Below are 22,173 nucleotides of genomic sequence, written 5' to 3'. Positions count from 1 at the left end.
AGAGTACCATTTGGGTTGGGTAGCTTTGAGTTTGTTTGCCGCTGTTTGTGGATAAGCGCAAAGCAAGCACAACAAGGCAATGCTTAACTTAGAGTTATCCTGTACTTAAATTCTCAACAATCAAGAATGTATATTTAATTATTTATCAAATATTAAATATAAAATTCATATATCAAAATAATATACTCTAAATTCACTTTATCGCAAAATTATCTTTTTTTTTCAGATAGCAAAAAACCATAGAGAAATACCTGGTACATGTTCTGCAGCTTATTAAATAATTTAATAATGACATCAATATATACCCTGTAATTAATTTTAGAACATTGGAGTGCCACATAAGAACGAATAATTAAAAGTCAATAAAAAGATACAATTGGGCAAAATTCTCTCTTCAGTGCAGATAAACAGAAACAAAGCAGAAATACCTTTATATTTAATGAGAAGTTCCCAACATTTTTAATTGTTCATGGAAGTGACTTATACCCGTTTTTAGTTAGGGCATTCATAGCAAGAACTGTGCAAGCAATAAAAAGAAAATTAAACAAAAGGCAGCAAACAAAAAACGGCGTCATAATGAAAATCCATTTCAAAGAGCGTCACATAAAAACACCATTCGCCACCTTAAAATGAATTTAAGGATATGCTCATAGACCATACGCAAAGGACGAAGGAGTCGGGGAGCGTTTGTGTTTATGCTGTGCTTAATTCAAATAAAATTGCTCGCTTTTTGCCATTTGTACTGCTGCCATTGTGTGTCACGAGAAATACCAACATTTGCTTGTTCACAAATAATAATAAAGTCAGGACCCAACCCAGGCCGACCCAAGTAACCCCAAAAACAGCCTAACAAAGTGCTATAATTTACCTGGCTTTGCATTGTTTTCTTGCTGGTTAAAGCCTTCTCCCAGGTGCATAATTTACAGGCAGTTTTTCCAAGCGACAACTTTTATTTGGTGGGCGTCAACTTGGCCAGAAACTGTTCCAAATATTCTTCATATGTTTGATGTGAAAGTGCAAAGGGAAAGTTGTACAAAAACAACCCAAGTGGCAGTTTTTGTTGCCAAAATATCCAGACATATGCATTATCTACTTGGCGACACGTATTTGTGTGTGTGTGTATTAATGTGTGTATATGTCAGTCTCTAATGACCAGATCCCAACAACTGACCAGTCAACAGTCAGCAGACCCTTTTCCCTAAAGCATTTCTCTGTAGCATTCCCCAGGGCCTCATGTTTGTCCAGTTTGCCCAGCTCGATGTAGTTTGACGACTGACACTGATGCATACTCGTAATCATTTTAATTGGTCCGTATTCGACGTATATTCTGAGATCTGACCAGATAAGGTAATGGTAATTGATTAGACCATAACATAAGTCCTAAGCATGCACAGACTAATTAAACTCTACAACCGACATAGATTTAAGATAGGAAATGATTCCAATTACCATAAACATTCTAAGTAACATTAAGATATTTGAATACTCTCTTGTAACATTCATAAAAAGTTGGTTATTAATAATAATCAGAAAAGTAACATTAACATTAACATAAATATAATATTCAATTTAGAAAAAGAAAACAATGTAAATTTACTTTATAGTAAAAATCAATTTTTAAACTCATATAATATGTAATATAAATTTGTTGAATAATGAAGTCTGATCCTAGAAAGCGGTTATGAAAAATTACATAAAAGTATAATATACATTGCCAACCTAAACGTAACTAAAGACAAACTTGGCAGCAGTTTTTAATTATTGTGAAACCTTAGGAAATTCGATCGAAGCAATGAACATAACTTACTTATACAACAGATCCTGATGTGTGTATAACACATACATACACATATATTTATATGAAATAAAAGTATTTACTGTTCGAAATGCCAACATGAACATTGCCTCAGGGTTGGTGGAGGTAACAGAAAATAAATACACCCATGTTAAATGGAACAAATGCAGTGAAATCATTCGTCAGGCCAGACACCGAAGGGGGGTGGGCCAGACTGCCAGAGGACACTGTGCCACATTGAGTCGAGGTGGGACAGCTGCGGGGCCTGATGGTGGTGGTTAATAACACAAAACATGTTGCGAAATGTTTGAGAAATGTTGGCGAACCGAGAACTGCACTTTGATGGCGTCATAAACTTAGCAAAACAAAAATGAGAGCAGCCAGCGACAGGAGGCACTAACAAGGATAACCAAGGATAACAAGTACACACGTATCGCGTACATAATAAACTCAACATTAATGATTTGTTAGCGAGAAAAATGAAAACATGTTGGGAAAGTACGCGATGACAGTGCAAACAAACAAAAAGAACATATATATATATACTGAAAACTGTGCTTACCTGCAGCTAGCAGGTAGATAAATAACCCAGCAAAGGCTTTGGGTGTGAAAAATAGAACAGGGCAACACCAAAAAAACATTGGCCAAAAATGAAGTGATGATTTCGAAAGAAAGAGAGAGGCACTGTGAGAGTGAAAAAGAGGGAAAGAGAAAGCCGGCTAATGAGTATCGAGCTGGTTGTGATTCAGCTCGTGCTGTCGCTAATCTTATCAGCACGTTCGTTGTCACTTAACGTATGTCTGTGTGTGTGTGTGCGGGCCAGGCCTAAAAGTTGATTGAGGCATGCGTTGTTCGCGTTGCGTTTGCGTGCCTCACACGGAGTCATCAACTGTGCTGCAGCGGGGCATAGGGGCTGCTGTAGGGACGAAGACAACACCTTGACAGTAACATGATCAGCTGCCTTTTTGGATTCAGCTGCCAGGAGCCACAGATTTAACGAGATTTTTGATTTTGGCCATTGTTCCGCGTGAAATTTGGCCAGACCATCAGCTGCTTGCAGGCTGCGGCTGAGTCAGTTAATAGCAGCAAACGGAAATGCTTTGTTATTCGTCATTTGATCAAGATATACGAGCTCTTATAGCTGTTAAAGTGGCCCATTATACTCAATGAAATTATTTTCATTTAGTAACTAAACATTTCTTGCTATTATCAAAATTTTATGACGATTTTGTTATTGGTTAAATGACATACTCTACTTTTTTTTAGATAGTGATCATGTGATCTACTTTTCCGATTTTTGATCATATTTCTAAATTCAGAAATAGTTTTGTTTATGTTGTTTGATTCGTTTTTAGTTACATTTAATTTATTAAGCTGTGCAGTTTACCCTATTATCATAATGATATCGTATTAGTGTGAAGGAATTCTATGACGATTCTTTTTTTTTTTTTTTTTGCAAAAATGACATACTCAACTTGTTTGCGATAGTAGTAGATAGCAATCTAATTGTACTACTTTTTCGATCAATAATCACATGTCTAAATGTACTTTTTTTATGTTACCATTTTCATTGTATTTTTAATCGTTTATTTATTAAAAAGTGACCCAATATACAAAGCAAAAGATTTAAGTTAAAAGTTGTCTCTATTTCAATTAAAGTATTGAATAGAAAGCAGCGACTTCTACTCTAATTATTCGGTTCGTATACAAAACGACCTTTTCAGTTCTTCTATAAGCAACTTCTACAGTGACCAAGAAGCTGTGAATTATTTCACCATTTTTCGCTTTCATTTCAATGGCGAATTGTTCTTGTTGTTTGAATGCTGAGCTACCTGCTGTCTGTCTACTACCCTCTTGACCTGTCTCTGCAACCGTTTTTTTTTCTTGTTTTTCAATTTCTAGCTGCTTTTGTTTTCATCTACTGCAATTTGTCACTTTTCGCACTTAGCTTGTCCTTTTACTGTTGTCCTGTACGTCCTGTTTGTGAGTTTCGCGACAGTTGAAACCAATGACATATTAAAAATGTTTGCCGTTGACATCGCAGTGGAATTTTGTGTAATTGTGCACCTACGGCTGCAGGTGAGAAATGGCCAAAACATTCGAAATTAAATTCCAAACGAGCAGACACAGAACTTTAAGAATGGGTATTGGGTTTTGAGTTTTTAGGCAACGCAAGCAAAACCCAACTCACAAAACTTATCGCTAAATTAGCGTGCCAAAGTTCTTAGATTGCGACACTCCAAAAACAAACAAGTCTAAGAAAACAGATAGAGAAGAGTTGCGCGGGTGTGGGTTGCAGGTTCTGGGTTTTGGACTTTGGGTGGGGGGTGTGGCAAAACATGAGAAATGCTTTAGGGGAAAAAACAATTTTGCATGAAAAATGTGCGAGGCGCACAGACAAACAAACGAACGGCAATAAATTTTCGTGTGCCAGACAGGAAAAAGGAAGAAAACGGCAAGGAGAATAACGAGAAGCGAGAAACAGTCAAAAAGGGCTTTTTCTCTCTGTTGCTGGCCAGGATGTGGTTATTTCTTTGGTGTTTACGTATTTATTTTGGTTTAGTGCACCGCTTTTACTTTTACCCAAAACCACAGAAATCAAATAATTAGCGAGATAAGTTTGAAACAAAAGATATATACATGATATATTACTTTTCTAGACGTTTTTTTCTTGCGAACCTCACTTGGAGTATGATTAATTGAATTATTTGATTATTATTATTATCACAGTTGACAAAGTCGATCAAATTATACAAATGTGTACAAATTGTATACAAAAGATACTCAATAACAGCCCACAACCAAAGATTGTAGAGATATATCTCTATAGTATCTATAAACAACATAACAATTTCTATTTACTTATTAATAATTCCGATAACTGCAATAATATTTGTACTTTTTTGTGATATGAATCAGATCTTATATATCATAAGATAACTGTGCGAGTGTTGAATGTTGAAGTGGGAAACTTTATGGATGCACTTCTTGCACCACACTTCAAGTATTTACATTATTAATTGGTAATGAAATGAAAGCCAACAAAACATTCGACTGCATTCAACTTAAGTCATTTATTATAACTTAAAAATGTATAATATAAGCATTCATTATAGTCAAATAATCTAACGATTCCGATAAAGTGGGCTTCAAAGTTTTCTCAACAACTTTTATTACTTTTTTAATTAATAAAAAAAGCTTCAATCACATTTGTTTTAAATAAAAATTGTGAACTGTTTAAACTGGAAGCAGTATAAAATATTCAGAAAACAAGGAAAATCACAAAAAAGGTCTAAAAAAATGGACAAAAAATATACAAATAAAAAAAAGACAAAAATAAAAAGAAAAGAAGGCCAAAAGTTTACAAATACATTTAAGTCTCTTCAATATTTTTAAATTCTAATTAAGTCAATGTAAGCTAACATTAAACATAAGAAAAACTGGAAACTAGAAAAAAGAGAGAGAAAAAAACAAACAAACTTCAAGACTATCTACAAATCCCATCAATCTCAATCAAAATTCCTTAGCCAAGAACATATTCATCGATTTTTTATTTCAAAATCCAATAACCTTGAATCAAGTTTGCTGTTTTTCTTCCACTCATTTTAATGATATATATTTAATTAAGGACTAAAATTGTTAATTTGTTCATTTGCAATTTTGAGTAAATTTTTCTCAGTGTATGTGTTTTCTTTGATAGAAATATAAGATTTGATTGATGATTGTGTGCTCACCTTTTGTGCCTTGCAAGTGACATTGATGGACTGGACGTCGTGCTGCTGGTGTCGTTGTTCCACGATGCACTGGCCGCAGGCGGGCATCTTGCAGTTGAGGCAGTACTGGGAGAGGGTCTCCTCGTGCTCCCCGCACACCGATTCGCGCAGATGGGCGGCGCCACGTGGCTTCACCAGGGTGTGCTTGGCCAGGGGTCCGCGTGCCGGATGACAAAGCTCACGGCACTGATCGCAATAGCGAATCTCACACTGTTCACAGATCAGCGACGCGACTTTGGGATCCGTTTCGCACATCTGGCAGCGGAGTGCTTCGCGGGCACAGAACCGATCCACGATGGCCTCCATGGCGCGATAGGTGGGCAAATTGCGTACGCCGCCATCGTCAAAGAAGACCAGCTTGCGGCACAGCGGACACGTGAGACAATAAGCGGCGCCAGGTGGCGCCACCACGGCGCCCACAGCATGCATGCCAGGCAACTGTCCGGTGCCGGCATAGGAAACGGGTCGCGATGTATTCGAGCAGCAAACAACGCCCGAATCCGCCTCACTGAAGATGCTGACCTTGTCGGACTGATCCTGATCGGAGGTGACGCTCTCGCTGCCCGTTGCCGAGCTGGCCGTGCTTGCCGCCGAGCTGTGCGAGCTGTGACGTGTGCTCGGATGACCAGGACCAGGTCCAGATCCGGATCCTCTAGCAGCTGCCTCCACCGCCTGGCCACCATTCACAGGGGCGGAGGCGACTCCGCCATTGGCACCACCGTTAGCCGTACCATTGGTGGCATTTGTGGCTCCATTCAAGGCAGCAGCCCCTGGTGTGTATGGCGTCTGTATGTCGAGGGCACAGCCCAGGCACAGCGCATGGAAGCAAGGCAGCAGCACAGGATTCGCGTACAACTGCTTGCAGGTGGGACAACGTAATTCGTCCTCCATTATTATTAATCAGTAATTAATAATAATAATTATTACTTATTTTAGTATTTGTTCCTTTCACTTGGTTTTTCCCCTTTGTTCCAACTGGAAACTGCCTCTAAGATTTCAAATTTTAATTTGGGCACTCATTTTGCAACACTGTTTTTTTTTTTGTTATTTCTATGCACTTTCATTTGGCAAACAATTAACGTTATTTAACACTTGTCATTTGTTTGTCTTCGTTGTTTCTTGATCACAATTCGTAAATGTAAACTCGCGTTTGATTTTACGTTTCACGTCACTTCGTCAACCGCTCAATACGTCCGCTTGCTGTTTACGTTTGTCAAAGACTAAACTGGCAAACTTCCGTTAAATACGAATACATGCCATGCCACAGCATGTTGAACTGCCGCAGCTGTTGTAAAGACTTGTTCGTTCATCGCTTGCAACCGCAACTCTTAACGAAACTTAACGAAACGACTGCAGCGCAACAACAGCAACCACAAAAATTTCTTATCACTGCTGTGAATGTTTGTTAAATAGTTGTGGAAAGTATTGATAAAGAATAGTAAAAAAAAGTTATATATATTAAAATGTCTTCAGAAATAAGAACTAATAAAAAAGAAAGTAGTTATGTACATATTCATAAAAAAATATATGTATTTTTTCAAATAATTTAAAATTAAGAACAAGTTTTGATACTCATTGCGTTGTGCAGAATATAAATAAACTACTAATTATTTGTATTTATTATAATTATCACTGTTGCAATGAATTCTGTTAAGTTTAACATGTTCGTGTTCGATGATGTTGTGTGCTGCCTGCGAACGTGTTGCATGCGCAATGTTTACATTCCGTTATTGTTGTTGCTGCTGTTCTCATTGGTTGTTGATCGGGTTGCAAGCCAAATAAAATTAGAAATTCGTTTGAAATTTGAAATGTGCAATGTGATCGTGCCGGCTGGAAATGTTAACGCTGCATTTCTTTTTGTGTGCCACAGTCGACACTTGTATTGTGGGCCAAACTGCCCAGTGCCAGATAAAAGTGCGGCGCATTTATCACTCTCAAATGAGCGACGATAAGCAGCAAAAACAAAAAAAAACAAAGTCAATCAACGCGATAGATATCGATACGAATACAACAAATAAACATGTATGCGCTGCAGGTATGCAGTAAGTCCACAGGTAAACTGATAACGACTCAACGACCATATGGCAAACCAGAAGAGCCAAAGGTGTCACAAAACATCAACAACAACCGCAACAACAACAACAACAATAACATATATGATTAGAGCAAGCGCAACATTTGCTTGCCATCGCCTGCCGCGTTTATTTTGACAATAGCCTGCAAATGGCCAATGGACATCAAATGCCAGTGAAATACACTCAAAGCCCAAACACACACTGAGAGAAAACTGCCGACTAGTTTCCTAGGTTTTTCTTATCAATTGACAATTGTCGGCCAAGTTGCTCTTGAAATTATTTTCTTTCTTTCTTGTAATTTGATTTTTAAATGTAATTTTTTTTTCTCTTAGTCGACATTCAAAATAGTCTACATATTAATTTTGTTTGTAAATGGGAACTTGAGCCAAGTTTATTTTCAGCTCACATTAAAACTCAGACTTCAAAGAGGCTGAAAGTAAGTATTCAGTTTTTGAAAGGGACTTTCGCTCAACAAGACAACTATTTTAGTTTACGCTGCTTATTTTGCTCAGTGCACAGACAAACGAAACACAAGCCACGGCGACCTGCTCCAAATGAGAATCGATAGACTCGACAACAACAACAAAAACACATCAACGAAAAAAAAAAACGTGCGTAATCCGTTTGACTTAATAAGCCACGTTCTCAATTTGGGTTTCCTATTCAGATAGCTAGATACACAAATGGTGCTAGGGGAATTGACCAAGTGTTTTGACAGCTCACTCTATGCTGTGGCAAGAGCCAATGGACAAGGGGCAACGGCATCTACTGCCTCCATTTTCAGGTATATACGTGCTACCCCGTCCCCTTCGTTGCCTATGCAAATATTGACATGCAACGCATTCGTATGCGTAATTTGCCTCAATTTATTGTTCAGCAAATGTTTGCTTCAGTTTTTCCCCCATTTTCCACACACCTCGCATATAATAAATCATCGAATCGTATTATCAGCAGCGGCGCCTAATTTCTTGTATTTGTTCACGTATTGATTTTAACGGATTTTTATAAGGTATGCTATTATCTCTAAGCATAGACACAACATATGTATGTATTTGTCGTTTACTCATGCCACATACGGTTACAGGTAGAAACGTTGAGCCTAAGCCGAACAAATAGATACAAGTACATGATACATGACAAAGTGAAAAGAATACTTTCCTAAAATTCATAGAAGCAATACACTTAATCCAAAAATTCACGATCGAAATTCATCGGTAATTTTTTTCATTTATGAGCGAGTTTTTAAAGATTATAATTAATTTTGAGAATGGTAAAAAGCCTGGAAATTGTATAATTGAAAAATGTTTGTAAACAAAAATAGAGTGTATATATAAAAGTAAATATAACATATATGAATAAATAAATATGTGTTTAAATTGTATTTATATTACATTTTTGGTTATAATAATAATAAATCTGTGCAATATCAATGATATTTATTAATTTTAAATTTAAGCTTATTGATAACAATAGTTTTCTCAGACAATTTGACTTAATAAAATAATAAAAATTATTTATATCTTGTGTACCCGAATTTCTTACAATTCTGAACCTGTTGCAGCACTTTGTTGTCCATGCAATGCTTGTTTATGAAATATAATAAAATGAAACAAAATATTTCGCAAAGCAATTTCTCATTTTTTGAATACACTTAACGTGCTTTGTTGCACAAGGGTTAACCGAGGCAATAACTCACTTTTATATAGTTGAAAAATATTTTAAAAACTTTGAAGCCACTGTAAGACCACCAAAATCGGAGTAACACTTTCGCCACCATTCTACACGCATCTTCCCCCTTGACTTTGCCAGTTGAGTTTTGGCCCGCTTTAAGACCATATATCATGTCGTGTTACCAGTTGCCATGGCCAAGGACATTCACAATATGCGCGCATGCATAAAAACGCAATAATAACAGCCGAAATTCACACAACCACACACAGACACACAGACGGCCACCCCTTCATCTTGTAGAGCAATTCCAAAATGGCAGAAATACTTTGGTCACCGCGGGTGTGAAACGTTTCTCTTCTCTTTTTTACCCTTGCCTTCACTTTTTCAAAAGCAATAAAAAAAAAGGGAAACAAGTTTTTTTCGCCGTGCTTTTGGTTGTGGTTGTGTTAGAGAGTGTGTCTGTGTGTATGTGTAACTGACATGGACCCGTGCTCAGCAGCCAGCGGCAGTTTCATGCGTTTTGTCGTGTTGCATGTGGCAACTGTGGCTGCAGCGGACGCGACGTCCGCAAAATCCACCAACAAACAAAAGCATAAAAGCTCAACTATAATAACTAGACAGAGTATTACCAAAGATAAATGCATGACTAGCATAATACCCTTTAAGAAAATGAAGCTTAAAAAAAAAATAAAAAAATATTTAAAGCTCTAAATTTGAAATCTTAATCATCGTCTTTTAATTGTTGTTTATATTATATTTTTGATTTTTGTATTATGGCCAGTCAGATATCGATGTTGTGCAGAATTTAGATGGAATACTCAAAATATTAATTTGAAATATGCTAAAAAAAAAACAGGTTTTTTGCGTTTAATAAAATACAATTTTTAAAAATATATCTTAGAACAACATTAATTTTTTAAAAACATAAATCAACTATTTAAATTTTCGTTTCAAAATGCAGAATTAAGTCAGACTTTTGCACACTTCCAAAATGTATTTTAAGAAACATTTTTGATCCTTTTCTGAGTGTGTGAATTATTTTTCTAAATAAAAAAACATTTGCGATAAACTGATAGTTGTCAAAATGACAATTGTCCTGCAGCTATTTTATTATCAAAGCCTTGGTGCTTTTGCGAGCACACATGCCCCAAAGAAGCAGGGTATAATAGACGTGGCATGTGGGAGTTGGCTGTGTAAAAAGTTCAACAAAAAAAAATTTTTAAATGGAGTTGGCTTGTTTTTGTATACGAAAAGAAGCGCATTTAATAAAAAATACTCCTTTTTGGGCTCCAGGCGATGATGATGCTGCTGATGATGTTGATGTTGTTGTTGTGTGCTTGGCGAGCAGGATAACATCGCCAAATGAGATTAGGAAGGACATTCGCGTGTTTAACACACACACACACACACACACTCATACACACAGCTGCTGGAGCAGCGAGCAGTAGGATATCCTGACTGCCTGTTATGTCGAGTACAACCACAGGCGGTCCAATTGGGAAGCTGGCGCCAACTCTGGTCGTTCCCCTGGTCTGCGCTTCACTAGCTTCACTGTGGCTATGCTGTGCTCGTAAAGCAGCGGACGGGTGGAGGGGTGTAGATGTATAGGCGGACATCTGCTAATATTGGGCTGCAAGTTTAGCGCCTCTGTTGTCATTGCAGGAAGTTGCAACAGTTTGAGGCACTGTAATTGCTTTTTTGTTTGCTGCCGCGAGCCTTGGATTTTGGGTGGTTATGGGGGTAGGGGGAGGGTAAGCGGATGTTTTACCATGCAGCAAATTTTTAATTAGATTTTTTTTTTTTTGGTTTTTTGTAATTTTGTGAAGATTTTTTTGTTTGTAACTTCAGCCCGAGGTTTATTTTGTATTTGAGCAAATGACACTCGCGCTAAATTGGCATTTTTTTGTTGTTGTTGTTGTCAGTGGTTTTGGGCATTTTGATGGGTTTTTTAACGAGTTAAAATGGGCCTAAAGTCGATGTTATGAGCCATGACAAATTGCTGGGTGTTTATTTGGCTTGTAACTAAAACCAAAGCGAATATTTTCTTTTGTTGGCCTTGATTAGCTATAAAGTTGGAAAATAAAGCCAGAATAAATGTGCATTGAATGTAAAATTGACTAACTAAGAAAATTGATTGTGCAGTAAAAGTCTCAATCCAATATTTTTAAAAAGTCTAGTATCAAGCAAGACTACATTTCAGGTCAACAGATGTCAGCTATAAATTCTCAGATGTCAATTACTAATTGAAAATTTGTAGCATATTTTGCTGCTGTTTCTTTTTCTGTCTGAAGTATTCTCGATTTAATAAAAACAAAAAGCCAGAAAGCAAGAAGAGGAAGAGTGGTCAACATACAAGAACAGCATCATTTATAAATGCACTCGATAAATTATTTTCAAGAATTAACTCGGATTTCAGCCACATCAACAGCAGTCAGAAGCACAACCACGATGCACAGGTAAAATTCTACACACACACATTCCCACACACACACACACACACGTATCGCACATACTTCAGTAGTTGTCTGTGTGGTATTTATACAAAATTATTTTCGTTTACTTAGCCAAGCGAGTTTGCCATAGAAACTATTCGTAAGCATTCTGGCCAAGTTCTTTTTGTTGTAGTTTTTTTTTGCCACGCTTTTGTTTTCATTTTACCGTTATTATACTGTGTGTATTGGTATTGGTGTTAAGCACTTCCGCTTGACTGCCTGGCTGACATGCGTTGCACGTTGCACGTTGCCCCAACTATGCGTCCCAGCTGCAGCTTTCCTGCACCTTTTGGCTTCCGACATAATTCACACTCACCCACATACACACACACACACATATATATACATATATAAATATACATATATAGTATATATGTATATACAAACACAGCACAGCAGATGAGTTTGATTTTTCATTAAGTTTTTCAGCTGAAGCGCTCCCCATTTTTATACACTAGAACAATGATTATATTGATTTCTTCGTGATGTTTGTGATGCTTTCTTGATGAAACTTGAAATATATGTGTCATTTTACTGAACACAGTGAGTTTGTTGTATCGAATCACTATATCGTAAATCATCCATAAAAATCATAGGTCGAAAGATGAGTTCTGGTAGTAATTTATTTAGACATTCGCAACAAGCTCAACTGTGGTCGACAAGGGTATGTAATCTTCGTCGTGAATAAGATAACCGATTCTTCCATGTTTTTCTTATTTCGTTAGTTAAAATTATTTTCAATTAGCAGCCAACATCGACGTTTATGTACAGCATCCAAGCGCTGATACAGAGCAAGGCAGTCGATATATCTTCTCGCCATTCCCCACTGAGAGTTGAGAACTAATTCGATTTAATGGGGCTGCCTTAAATTTTGATCCTTCATTGTTTTTCCTTGTGTTTCGGTGGCGTGTATGTGTAGCATCTCATAATACTTACAAAGTATTTTTTGTGTATTTTTAAAATGAAATGTTAATGCACATCACACACTTTTTTTTTCAAATATCTTGACAAATATTTAAATATTAGTTGAATGGTATCAACTACCTGGTACCATAAGTAAACAGAATTGAAAACAGTGTGTGTTCTGAATATTACTTAAAAAAAGGTCTCAGATATTGTAATAAAACGAACCGCAAACTAGCAAAACTCGGGTTGTGAATGTCAGCCACATCCTCGAAATAATTGTGTTTTCAAGTACAAACAACTGCGAGGGTTAGGGAGAAACAAAGAAAAAACCAACGTAATTAAATGTTTTGCGGTCTGGCCATATGAGATGCGGGGTATTTGGTTGCATCCACTGCTGAGGCACAAACAAACAAAACATGTGCCACGCACTTTGGGGAGAGACCACAGAATGAAACCAGTTGCAATTATGAAATTTTAGATATTTCCGATGTACTCAAGCCGCATGTAAAACTCTGTGAAGCCTGCAGATGCTGCCACCCACAACTGCTACTCCCCGTCTCCTTCTACTCCTCCTCCTATCATATCCTTCTGCTCGAAGAGTCGGTTGGGCCAGCAAAACATGAGAGCAGTGTGCTTGATATGGGAATAGGGGAAATAAAGGACTCGACATGCTGGAGTGGTGGGAGGGGGAAGTGGAGCTTTTGTTTAGAGGGTGTTCGGTAGTCGAGCTGTAATTAAATTGTGTGCAAATCAAATTGCTCTTCTGATTATGAAATCAAATACTTTACTCGAACCACTCAAACAACAACTTTTTGGGTGATTTGTAGTTTGATTGAATACCGCTTACAAACAAAAAAATATGAATAGACAAAGAATGTGAGGGGATTTTTGATAAACTTAAGGGTGACTCATACAGTTAAGAATATTATTTGGCTCCTCACAATGTTGGTATTTATGAATATTTATAGATTAAATACTTTATTAATTTAATTCATTTTTATTGCAATCTAAAGAACTGGATTTATAAATTTAATGTGAAAAATTAATGCATCAAATATTTTTATAATTATCTGATTTATAAATATAGCCTATTTTATGGCGCAGGTTCAAAAATTAACAAAATAAATATTGAGCCACTTTTCAACCAAATACAGTACAGATGATGTTAAATAAATAAATAAATAATATATTAATAAAGTTATATACATAAATATAATTTATTCTATATCTCAGCACTAATTAATTCAGCACTTGTCCCGATATCGGCACAAAGCTCACACTCTTTATAAAACTGTTTTTGTACTTATAATCGGAACACTATCGAACAAAGAAAATTCCAAATTTTCTATTGTTTGCTGATGATATGACAAAAATGTTGTAGTTCTTGCTGTGCTCGCAAGCAAGCAAGTGGAAAACAATGTGAGATCGACAAAGCCTTAACCCTATTCGAAGCGAGCATGTCAGCACTTCAGCAAAGTCACAACAACAAAGAAAACCAGTGAGATTGGTACCGATGGAGGGTTATTGACTCGGCGATACCCCGTACTCAGACGGCAAACACCCCAAAATATAAGTAAGACTTGCAAAGAAAGCCTAAATATATTTAAGAAGGTGCACAAAGTATACACATATTTAGTGATATGCCAATGCAAATAGTTTTGGATTCGTATAGTTCCTTCTGTTACAAGCCACTGATCAATTGCCATACAACCCGTTGAATCATTTTCTTGGGTGTTTTGGTATAACAGAAAAAACTCAACTCAAACTTGCCCCATTCAAATGCAAATCCGAACGCAAATCTTCAAATGACTTCGATTGGTTGTTCCTAATTCTGGCTTCTGGTTGGGAAGCCGCCTTTGTTTGAGCACCGAATGTTGGTTAGTTGCCCGGGTGTCGCTTTTATCACTTGCTGTGCAGCAGGACATATCACCCGGCACTGCACCTCGCTCACTTCCACCACAGTCGAGAGCATCGAGAGCAGACACAGTCCATGCAAAAGGGCTCAAACAATGGTGACCAAAGGATTTTAACGAAGTTATTGCACAACAGATGTGTGGCATGCTTAAGTTGCTGTCAAAAGTTGCTGATGGACAGAAACTTATGAGAAAGTTGCTGCGAAACAAAACTCGATTTCCGCTTGGTCAAGTGACATGATTGATATGTCAGGGCCTACTGTTGTCTCTTGTCTAATTCCGCTTTTGGCCTTAATCCAATCCAAGTCCCTACACCACAATCTACACCAAACAAAAAACAACAAAAACAAAATACATAAGCAGCAATTTGAAAAGTTGGACAACGACATCAAGTAGCCGACACGTTGCAGCTTACCGCTGCTCGGAAAAGTGCACTTTTGTTACGAATGAAAAACTTGAAATTATTGTGAAACCGTTACAAAACGTTGCACATTGCCAAAAATATAAGAAAATTTTTCGACGTTAGAAATAGAATACTGATGAAAAATTACCAAGGTGGAAACGACGAAAAACATGTGTGTTGTTATAATTAAAGTTTTACTAAATTATAAATATCCACATGTGACAAAAAAAGATCTGAAAAGTAATTTTCATTACGCTTGTCTCTCTTAAGTGTAATAAAAATGTTGAAGTGTAAATGTCAAACACATTTTTCTCATTCTATGCCTAATTATCCATCCATTCATCCATTTTATTCATGATTTCACCTCAACATTAATCCGACATCTAAAATGAATACACAAAATGTTTGAAGCTTGAAATTGCCATAATTAAATAATTTCTTTAATTTATTGTGACAACCTGTTCTTCACCAGCGCAAGCATAAACCATAAAAATCCACCTGCAAATATATAAAAATTTAAAACAATGTGTTTTATTCCTTAATTTAAAGTTAGTACCAACAATTAAGAGTTTGGGGCAAATGAAAATAGCTTTGTTTAGTAGTATGGTCGAGCTGCAGACTGCAAGTGATTACGTTTGCATTTCTAAACTGACACTTTTATTTTCTTGTGGTTGCCCAGAAAACACAAGAGCACACAGAATACCAATGCAGTCTTGGAGTGTGAAATTTGTTGGCAGCTTTTGCATTTGTCAGTGGACGTTCTTTGCCTCAACACATCTCCATTTTGGCTCGGCGTCTGTCAGTGCCAGTATGAAAGCATTTTAATAAAATGTACTTTCAATAAATATGCCAAAGTTATAAAGACACTTTCCCCGAACACATACACACACTCACATTAGAGCACATACTCGTAATTCTGGGTAGCCGCAGGCTCTTGTCCATTTTAAATATTTAATCTGATTTTCCATTTCAATGCCTCGCTACCATTGAAAATTACAATAATTTTCTACAATGCACAATATATTTAGAAATAAGTTATATAAGTGCAGCCACAAACACATATATATTTGTTCACCCAAAATTTATTTGTTAAGTTAAGTGTCTGTTTTAAGTGGCTGCCTAATCACTTTAACTGGCGCTGTGCAAATATTTGCATTTATGCCACATTTAATTGCCCTCAGCCACTTGGACATGTTGTTAACGTATTTCCAAGTTATGGCAACTGAATTTGCAACGCTTTGAACATATTATAAGACCGAATAATTTAATTATTTAAGTTGCTTAATTTATGGTAGTTAACATCAAGATTTTGTATACCCTTAATGTTGTTTTCAAATTTGCAATGCATTGGAGGTAAAATAGTATATATTAAAGAATATTTATTCATGATCAGTCAGTAATCAGTTTAATTGCCATCTTGCAGAAACTTTGGGTTTGCTGACGGTATTAAAATTTGTATGCCAGCAGCTTAGTTCCACTCTAAAAGGGTATGTATTCTGCAAGATGCCTAAGATATTATATTTTTATATATTTTTGATTTGTCTAACATACAATTAAGTTAAATTTTGCAGTTGCTTCTATGTCGTATTATATATTGTCCAAAAACTTGTACAGCAGAGTTACATAATTTCATCATTTTACGGACTGAGATGTCTTCCAATAATGTACTTATTTTTAACAGTAACTTAAGAATTTAAAACAATCTTACAATTATTATTATTTTTTATTTATTTATTTATGTACATCTTCTAATTGAAATACTATTTCCAATTTTGTTTTCATTAAAGCTCTCCGTTTTCGACCCTTTTCATCACACTGAACATGCTGTCATAAAGCAATTTTCTCACATCAATCGCAACTAGAAAATCAATATGATTGAATTTTCTGTAGGTCAATAGCTCATCATGCACCACATTTGGCAACTCGTTGCGCAAGTGCTGCACATCCTTGACAGCGGCCAGCAGATCGTTTTTGCCATAATATAGAGCCACTTTGCAGTCGACGTTGCCCAACTTGTAGGCGGGTGGTTTAGCCGAGCCGTAAGCTCTCCGATTCTTAGCCACACTACGATAATTATACTTGAAGAAGCCGCCGCTGTTAATCTGCTGAGCATAGTGATCAAACGATTTGACAGAGCCACCAGCTGGAAAATGGCCAATATATATTTGAATAGTTGTGCTATTCAGCTGCCTGTAATCCACACCAGCAAGCTTCATTATAAGGAACGTACAGGATTTGTGAAGAATAACAGTACAGAGCTTATAAAACACTTTTTTCAACACTTTACTCTGCGGCGGAAACTCATAGATGCAAGAACGATAAGCCAGTCGCTGCAACAATTAGATAAATTAGTCGTTTATATATAATATGCAGTCAGTTTTTTTTTTTTTTTTTTGCCTTAAATTTTTAAAATTTTCACGAAAGAATATGTATATTTTAATAACTTTATAGTTACAATATTTATCGTAAAGAATATTGGTAGACTTTTTGATTTAATTTCATTTTTTTTCGAAGTGGACGACCCCTTCAATAATTTAAATAATATACTCCATTTATTTGCCTTACTTGTTGCTTGTTTAGAAAATTCAGTTAAATGAATAGATTTTAATGTATTTTTTTCTGCTAATCAAGAATAATTTACAAAGTTCAAATTACCACAATCTCTCCCATGTAAGGCGCAAAATATTTTCCCAATGACTGCTTCATATACGCAAAATAGGCAACTGGGGCAAGTCCTTGAAATAGTTTGATCTTCTTCATATACGCTGGTCGCTCGGAGCCCATCACAAAGAACGAGGTGGTGCCTTGGGAGTGACCGACGTAGTGCAGATTCCTATAGCCCCCACTTCGATTCAATATATAGTCAATGGTGGCGGGCAGATCATAAATGCCAATCTCATGGAACGAAAAGTCCCAGAACTGACGTTGACGAGGCTTATAATTGATATGCCTTCGCGAATAACGATTGCCACGTACGTTAAGCATCCAGACATCGTAGCCCCGATTACTGAGCAGATAGGCCAGTGCCTTATCTGGACCATTTACCAGCCAAGCCGCAGAGCTATCCTGCAATCCATGCACCAGTAGCACAGGCGGTCCCCCTCGTTTGGGTATACGATGAGCCGTCAGTAGAAAGCCATCGTTGGTTTCGATTTTATGCTCTTCAAATGGGTAACCATACTTTCTGATGAGACCAGGCTTTAAAAAAGTTACACACATCTCATTGTATTATATATTTTCTAGCCTCAACTGTATTTTAATTTGTTCTAATATTCAAGGGATTATTATATAAAACTCATTTGTAATTTCACTTACAGATGGTAGATGTGCATCTTCTAAAAAAGCCGCATCGCCGCATCTAGCAAGCACTAGATTGCCATGCAGGCATAGCCAGATCAGGCAGTAATAGAATCTAACCATGTTATAAGCTTAATGTTAAAAGCTCAATTTTACAAGCTAGAAGCAATAAGGTAGATCGTATTTTAACAAAAACAAATGAAAAATGTTGCGAATTTTACACAACTAAAAATTTCTAAGATTGTAATGAAATAACTTCCTGATTAACAATTCTCGTCTGCTCCAAGGTGCACTTAGAACTCATTTAAACAAGTCCATGGAATCAATTTCACTAAAATCCTTATGTTAAGTATGGCACACTAAGCCACATTAAATACATTTTACTATCAATTCATATCATAATTAGTCAATGTTTTACGAACCGTTAAATCACATTGGTTGCACATATAATTAATATATTTCGATTCTCTACTTTATCAAAGTGATTTTGTAGTTTCAGTTTGGTTTTATATCTTAAAATTTTCACTTTGAAAAATATGGTGCTCTTTGTATAACCGATTTATTTCTTTAGAATAAATAAAATCCGAGTTTTCTAATTCGAACTTAGCTCGACACGCAATCCGCACTCACTGATCTGTTAAGCAACTAAACAGCTTGACATAAGTAGCTATTTGTTGAATCCGACACAGCTTATTAACTGATCGATCCCAAAGCCAGTTGGGAACTAACTCGAATGCAATTTAGATGCATAAATCATACAATACGAATATTTTATATATATTTTTATGAATTTTATACAGATATAAACTTCAAAGATTATAATGAAAAAACTTCACGATTAACAATTCTGGTCTGCTCCAAGACGCAAGTAGAACTTATTTAACTAAAGTCTTACATTAACTAAGACGCACTTAACAATTCACTTCAAACTGTTAAGCCAGATTAAATACATATTAGTATCATTTAATGTCATAATTAGTCAACGTTTTACGAAGCGTTAAATCACATTCGTTACACATAAATTATACAGTTCGCTTCGGTACTTTATCAACTTGATTTTTTAGTTAATGTTTGGTTATATCTCTTAAAATATATGTTCCAAGTTCCAAGTCTCCATACAAAATGCGTTAAAGTTCACATAATCATCAATCATATCTTATTCTTATCCTGTTAATAAATCGAATTTTCATTTTGATCCTCGGTTACTTAAACTCACTTATATTTATATATTGCTCTTTCGTCATATTTTTGAACTGGTCTGTATTATTGAGTATCTTGTAAATGGTCTCCCAAAATTAAGGATTCAAATTGAAAATATAGTTTTTTGTAATACGAACTACGCTAACCCCTCACCCATAATCTTAGTTATTATTATTTTTAGTTTTATTTATTTATTTACATAAATATGTACATCTTCTAATTGAAATACTATTTCCAATTTTGATTTCATTAAAGCTCTCCCTCTTCGACCCTTTTCATCACACTGAACATGCTGTCATAAAGCAATTTTCTCACATCAATCGCAACTAGAAAATCAATATGATTGAATTTTTTGTAGGTCAATAGCTCATCATACACTACATTTGGCAACTCGTTGCGCAAGTGCTGCACATCCTTGACAGCGGCTAGTGGATCGTTTTTGCCATAATATAGAGCCACTTTGCAGTCGACGTTGCCCAACTTGTAGGCGGGTGGTTTAGCCGAGCCGTAAGCTCTCCGATTCTTAGCGACACTACGATAATTATACTTGAAGAAGCCTCCGCTGTTAATCTGCTGAGCATAGTGATCAAACGATTTGACAGAGGTACCAGCTGGAAAATGGCCAAGCAATTTGGGCAGCGCTATTCCACTCCACTGTTCATCATCCACACCAGCAATCTGCATTATAAAGTAAGTGCAGGTGTTGCGAAAAATAAAAGTGCAGTACTTATAAAGCAATTCTCTCCACACTTCATTCTCCGGCGGGAACTCATAGATGCCAACGAGATTAGCAAGTCGCTGCAAGAATTATATAAATAAATTATATGTAACTGCCATTTCTTATTGTATTATATATTTTCACAAGTTGAGGTAAGGTTTTTTTTCTAAATCAAGAATAAGTTACATAGTTCTAATTACCACAATGTCTCCTATGTGAGGCGCAAGAAATGTTCCCAATGACTGCTTCGTATACGCAAAATAGACGACTGGGGCAAGTCCTTGAAATAGTTTGATCTTCTTCATATACGCTGGTCGCTCGGCGCCCATCACAAAGAACGCGGTGGTGCCTTGGGAGTGACCGACGTAATGCAGCTTCCTATAGCCCCCACTTCGATTCAATATATAGTCAATGGTGGCGGGCAGATCATAAATGCCAATCTCATGGAACGAAAAGTCCCAGAACTGACGTTGCAACGGATGATATATGATATGCTTTCGCGAATAACGATTGCCACGTACGTTAAGCATCCAAACATCGTAGCCCCGATCACTGAGCAGATAGGCCAATGCCTTGCCTGGACCACTTAGCACCCAAGACGCAGAGCTATCCTGCAGTCCATGGACCAGTAGCACAGGCTGTGCTCCCCGTTTGGGTATCCGATGTGCCGTCAGTCTAAAACCATCCTTGGTATCGATTTTATGCTCTTCAAATGGGTAACCATATTTTTTTATGAGACCAGGCTTTAAAGAATTTTCACACAACGCATTGTATTATATATTTTAGAGCTGAATTATTATTTTTGATAATATTCAAAGTAATATTATATACAGCTCAAATATAATTTCACTTACAGTTCGTAGATGTGCATCTTCTAGAACAGCCGGATCGTTCTTGACAATATTAGCAAACACTAGATTGGCATAGAGGCATAGCCAGATCAGGCAGTAATTGAATCTAAACATTGCGTAAACTTAATGATGCTAATAAATTGCTAACAACTATCGTTGGCGTTTCTATGCATATATTTCCACCTATTTCCACATAACCTGGCCTGACTAGCCCAATGAAAAACAAGCTAGAAGCAAAAAATTAGATCGTATTTTAATTACCATGTTAGATATCAAGTTGAAGTGAACTTGACAATGAATCAAAATTGCCCTGTTTTTAATAATTTAATTGAGTGTTCAATACTGTTTACCAAGGCAATACTCATGAATTTTTATTTATGTACTAATACAAATGAATTGATAAAAAATATAGGAACTTAAGTAAAATGTAAACAAAACATATATTCAAAGAAAGTCGTTCACAAAAATATACTAAAACAAATGAAAAATGTTGTGAATTTTACACAGCTAAGAATTTCTAAGATTGTAATGAAAGAACTTCCGAAGGAAAAAACTCCGAGGTGCAATTAGAACTCATTTAAACAAGTCCATGGAATCATTTTCACTAAAATCATTACGAAGACACACTTAATGATTTACTTAAAACTGTTAAGCCACATTAAATAGATATTACTATCAATTAATATCATAATTAGTCAATGTTTTACGAACCGTTAAATCACATTCGTTGCACATAAAATTAATATATTTCGATTCTCTACTTTATCAAAGTGATTTTGTAGTTTCAGTTTGGTTTTATATCTTAAAATTTGAAAAATATGATGCTCTTTATATAACCGATTTATTTCTTTAGAATAAATAATATCCGAGTTTTCTAATTCGAACTTAGCTCGACACGCAATCCGCACTCACTGATCTGTTAAGCAACTAAACAGCTTGACATAAGTAGCTATTTGTTGAATCCGACACAGCTTATTAACTGATCGATCCCAATGCCAGTTGGGAACTAACTCGAATGCAATTTTGATTTTAATTAAATCATGCAACACGAGAGAACATTGAGAGAAAACGGGCGAGAA

General features: G+C 36.2%; 3 protein-coding genes and 1 long non-coding RNA gene across 7 annotated transcripts in view; all 4 read right to left on the bottom strand.

Moving 5' to 3' along the window:
- Positions 1-6,785, bottom strand: part of LOC6561659 (E3 ubiquitin-protein ligase TRIM9) — a 90,045-nt gene extending 83,260 nt beyond the window's left edge. For 2 of the 3 annotated variants that reach the window (XM_032736258.2, XM_032736259.2), the window contains exon 1: positions 5,530-6,767. In XM_032736258.2, coding sequence (XP_032592149.1) covers positions 5,530-6,459 — 930 coding nt within the window. In that variant the 5' untranslated portion in view covers positions 6,460-6,767. Of the gene's footprint in view, positions 1-5,529 lie in introns of all 3 variants that reach the window. The other variant, XM_001988700.3, reaches the window with a different exon arrangement.
- Positions 6,786-15,351: 8,566 nt separating this feature from the next.
- On the bottom strand, positions 15,352-16,007 carry LOC116805314. The gene is made up of 3 exons (XR_004365123.2): positions 15,923-16,007; positions 15,487-15,526; positions 15,352-15,411 (listed from the first exon to the last, which is right to left on the bottom strand). It is a non-coding gene; the product is annotated as an uncharacterized LOC116805314 (long non-coding RNA).
- A 743-nt stretch (positions 16,008-16,750) lies between these two features.
- Positions 16,751-19,218, bottom strand: LOC6561839 (lipase 1). The gene is made up of 4 exons (XM_001988705.3): positions 18,956-19,218; positions 18,344-18,484; positions 17,684-18,226; positions 16,751-17,358 (listed from the first exon to the last, which is right to left on the bottom strand). The coding sequence occupies exons 2-4, from the start codon at positions 18,446-18,448 to the stop codon at positions 16,810-16,812; spliced, it is 1,197 nt and encodes a 398-aa protein (XP_001988741.2). The 5' UTR covers positions 18,449-18,484; positions 18,956-19,218; the 3' UTR covers positions 16,751-16,809.
- Positions 19,219-19,705: 487 nt separating this feature from the next.
- LOC6561840 (lipase 1) lies at positions 19,706-22,081 on the bottom strand. Of its 2 annotated transcripts, none has more exons than XM_001988706.3 (4): positions 21,806-22,081; positions 21,098-21,321; positions 20,444-20,986; positions 19,706-20,323 (listed from the first exon to the last, which is right to left on the bottom strand). In XM_001988706.3, exons 2-4 carry the CDS (start codon positions 21,206-21,208, stop codon positions 19,775-19,777), a joined length of 1,203 nt encoding a protein of 400 aa, XP_001988742.2. In that variant the 5' UTR covers positions 21,209-21,321; positions 21,806-22,081; the 3' UTR covers positions 19,706-19,774. The 2 variants fall into 2 exon arrangements, with proteins under 2 accessions (XP_001988742.2, XP_043070550.1); XM_043214615.1 differs by having other exon boundaries at positions 22,007-22,081.
- Positions 22,082-22,173: the final 92 nt, after the last annotated feature.

This window comes from Drosophila grimshawi, unplaced genomic scaffold (assembly GCF_018153295.1).
Source record: "Drosophila grimshawi isolate 15287-2541.00 unplaced genomic scaffold, ASM1815329v1 contig_1377, whole genome shotgun sequence".
NCBI lineage: Eukaryota > Metazoa > Arthropoda > Insecta > Diptera > Drosophilidae > Drosophila > Drosophila grimshawi.
This window is presented reverse-complemented; position numbering and strand designations above follow the sequence as displayed.

Bases quoted from the DNA above. Each gene is read 5' to 3' on its own strand.
- LOC6561839 (XM_001988705.3), bottom strand. From the start codon at position 18,448: ATGGTTAGATTCTATTACTGCCTGATCTGGCTATGCCTGCATGGCAAT. The intron at 18,227-18,343 runs GTAAGTGAAATT...ACTTTTTTAAAG, and splicing joins AAGATGCACATCTACCATCT to CCTGGTCTCATCAGAAAGTA. The intron at 17,359-17,683 runs GTAATTTGAACT...TAATTGTTGCAG, and splicing joins CTTACATGGGAGAGATTGTG to CGACTGGCTTATCGTTCTTG.
- LOC6561840 (XM_001988706.3), bottom strand. From the start codon at position 21,208: ATGTTTAGATTCAATTACTGCCTGATCTGGCTATGCCTCTATGCCAAT. The intron at 20,987-21,097 runs GTAAGTGAAATT...AATTCTTTAAAG, and splicing joins AAGATGCACATCTACGAACT to CCTGGTCTCATAAAAAAATA. The intron at 20,324-20,443 runs GTAATTAGAACT...TAATTCTTGCAG, and splicing joins CTCACATAGGAGACATTGTG to CGACTTGCTAATCTCGTTGG.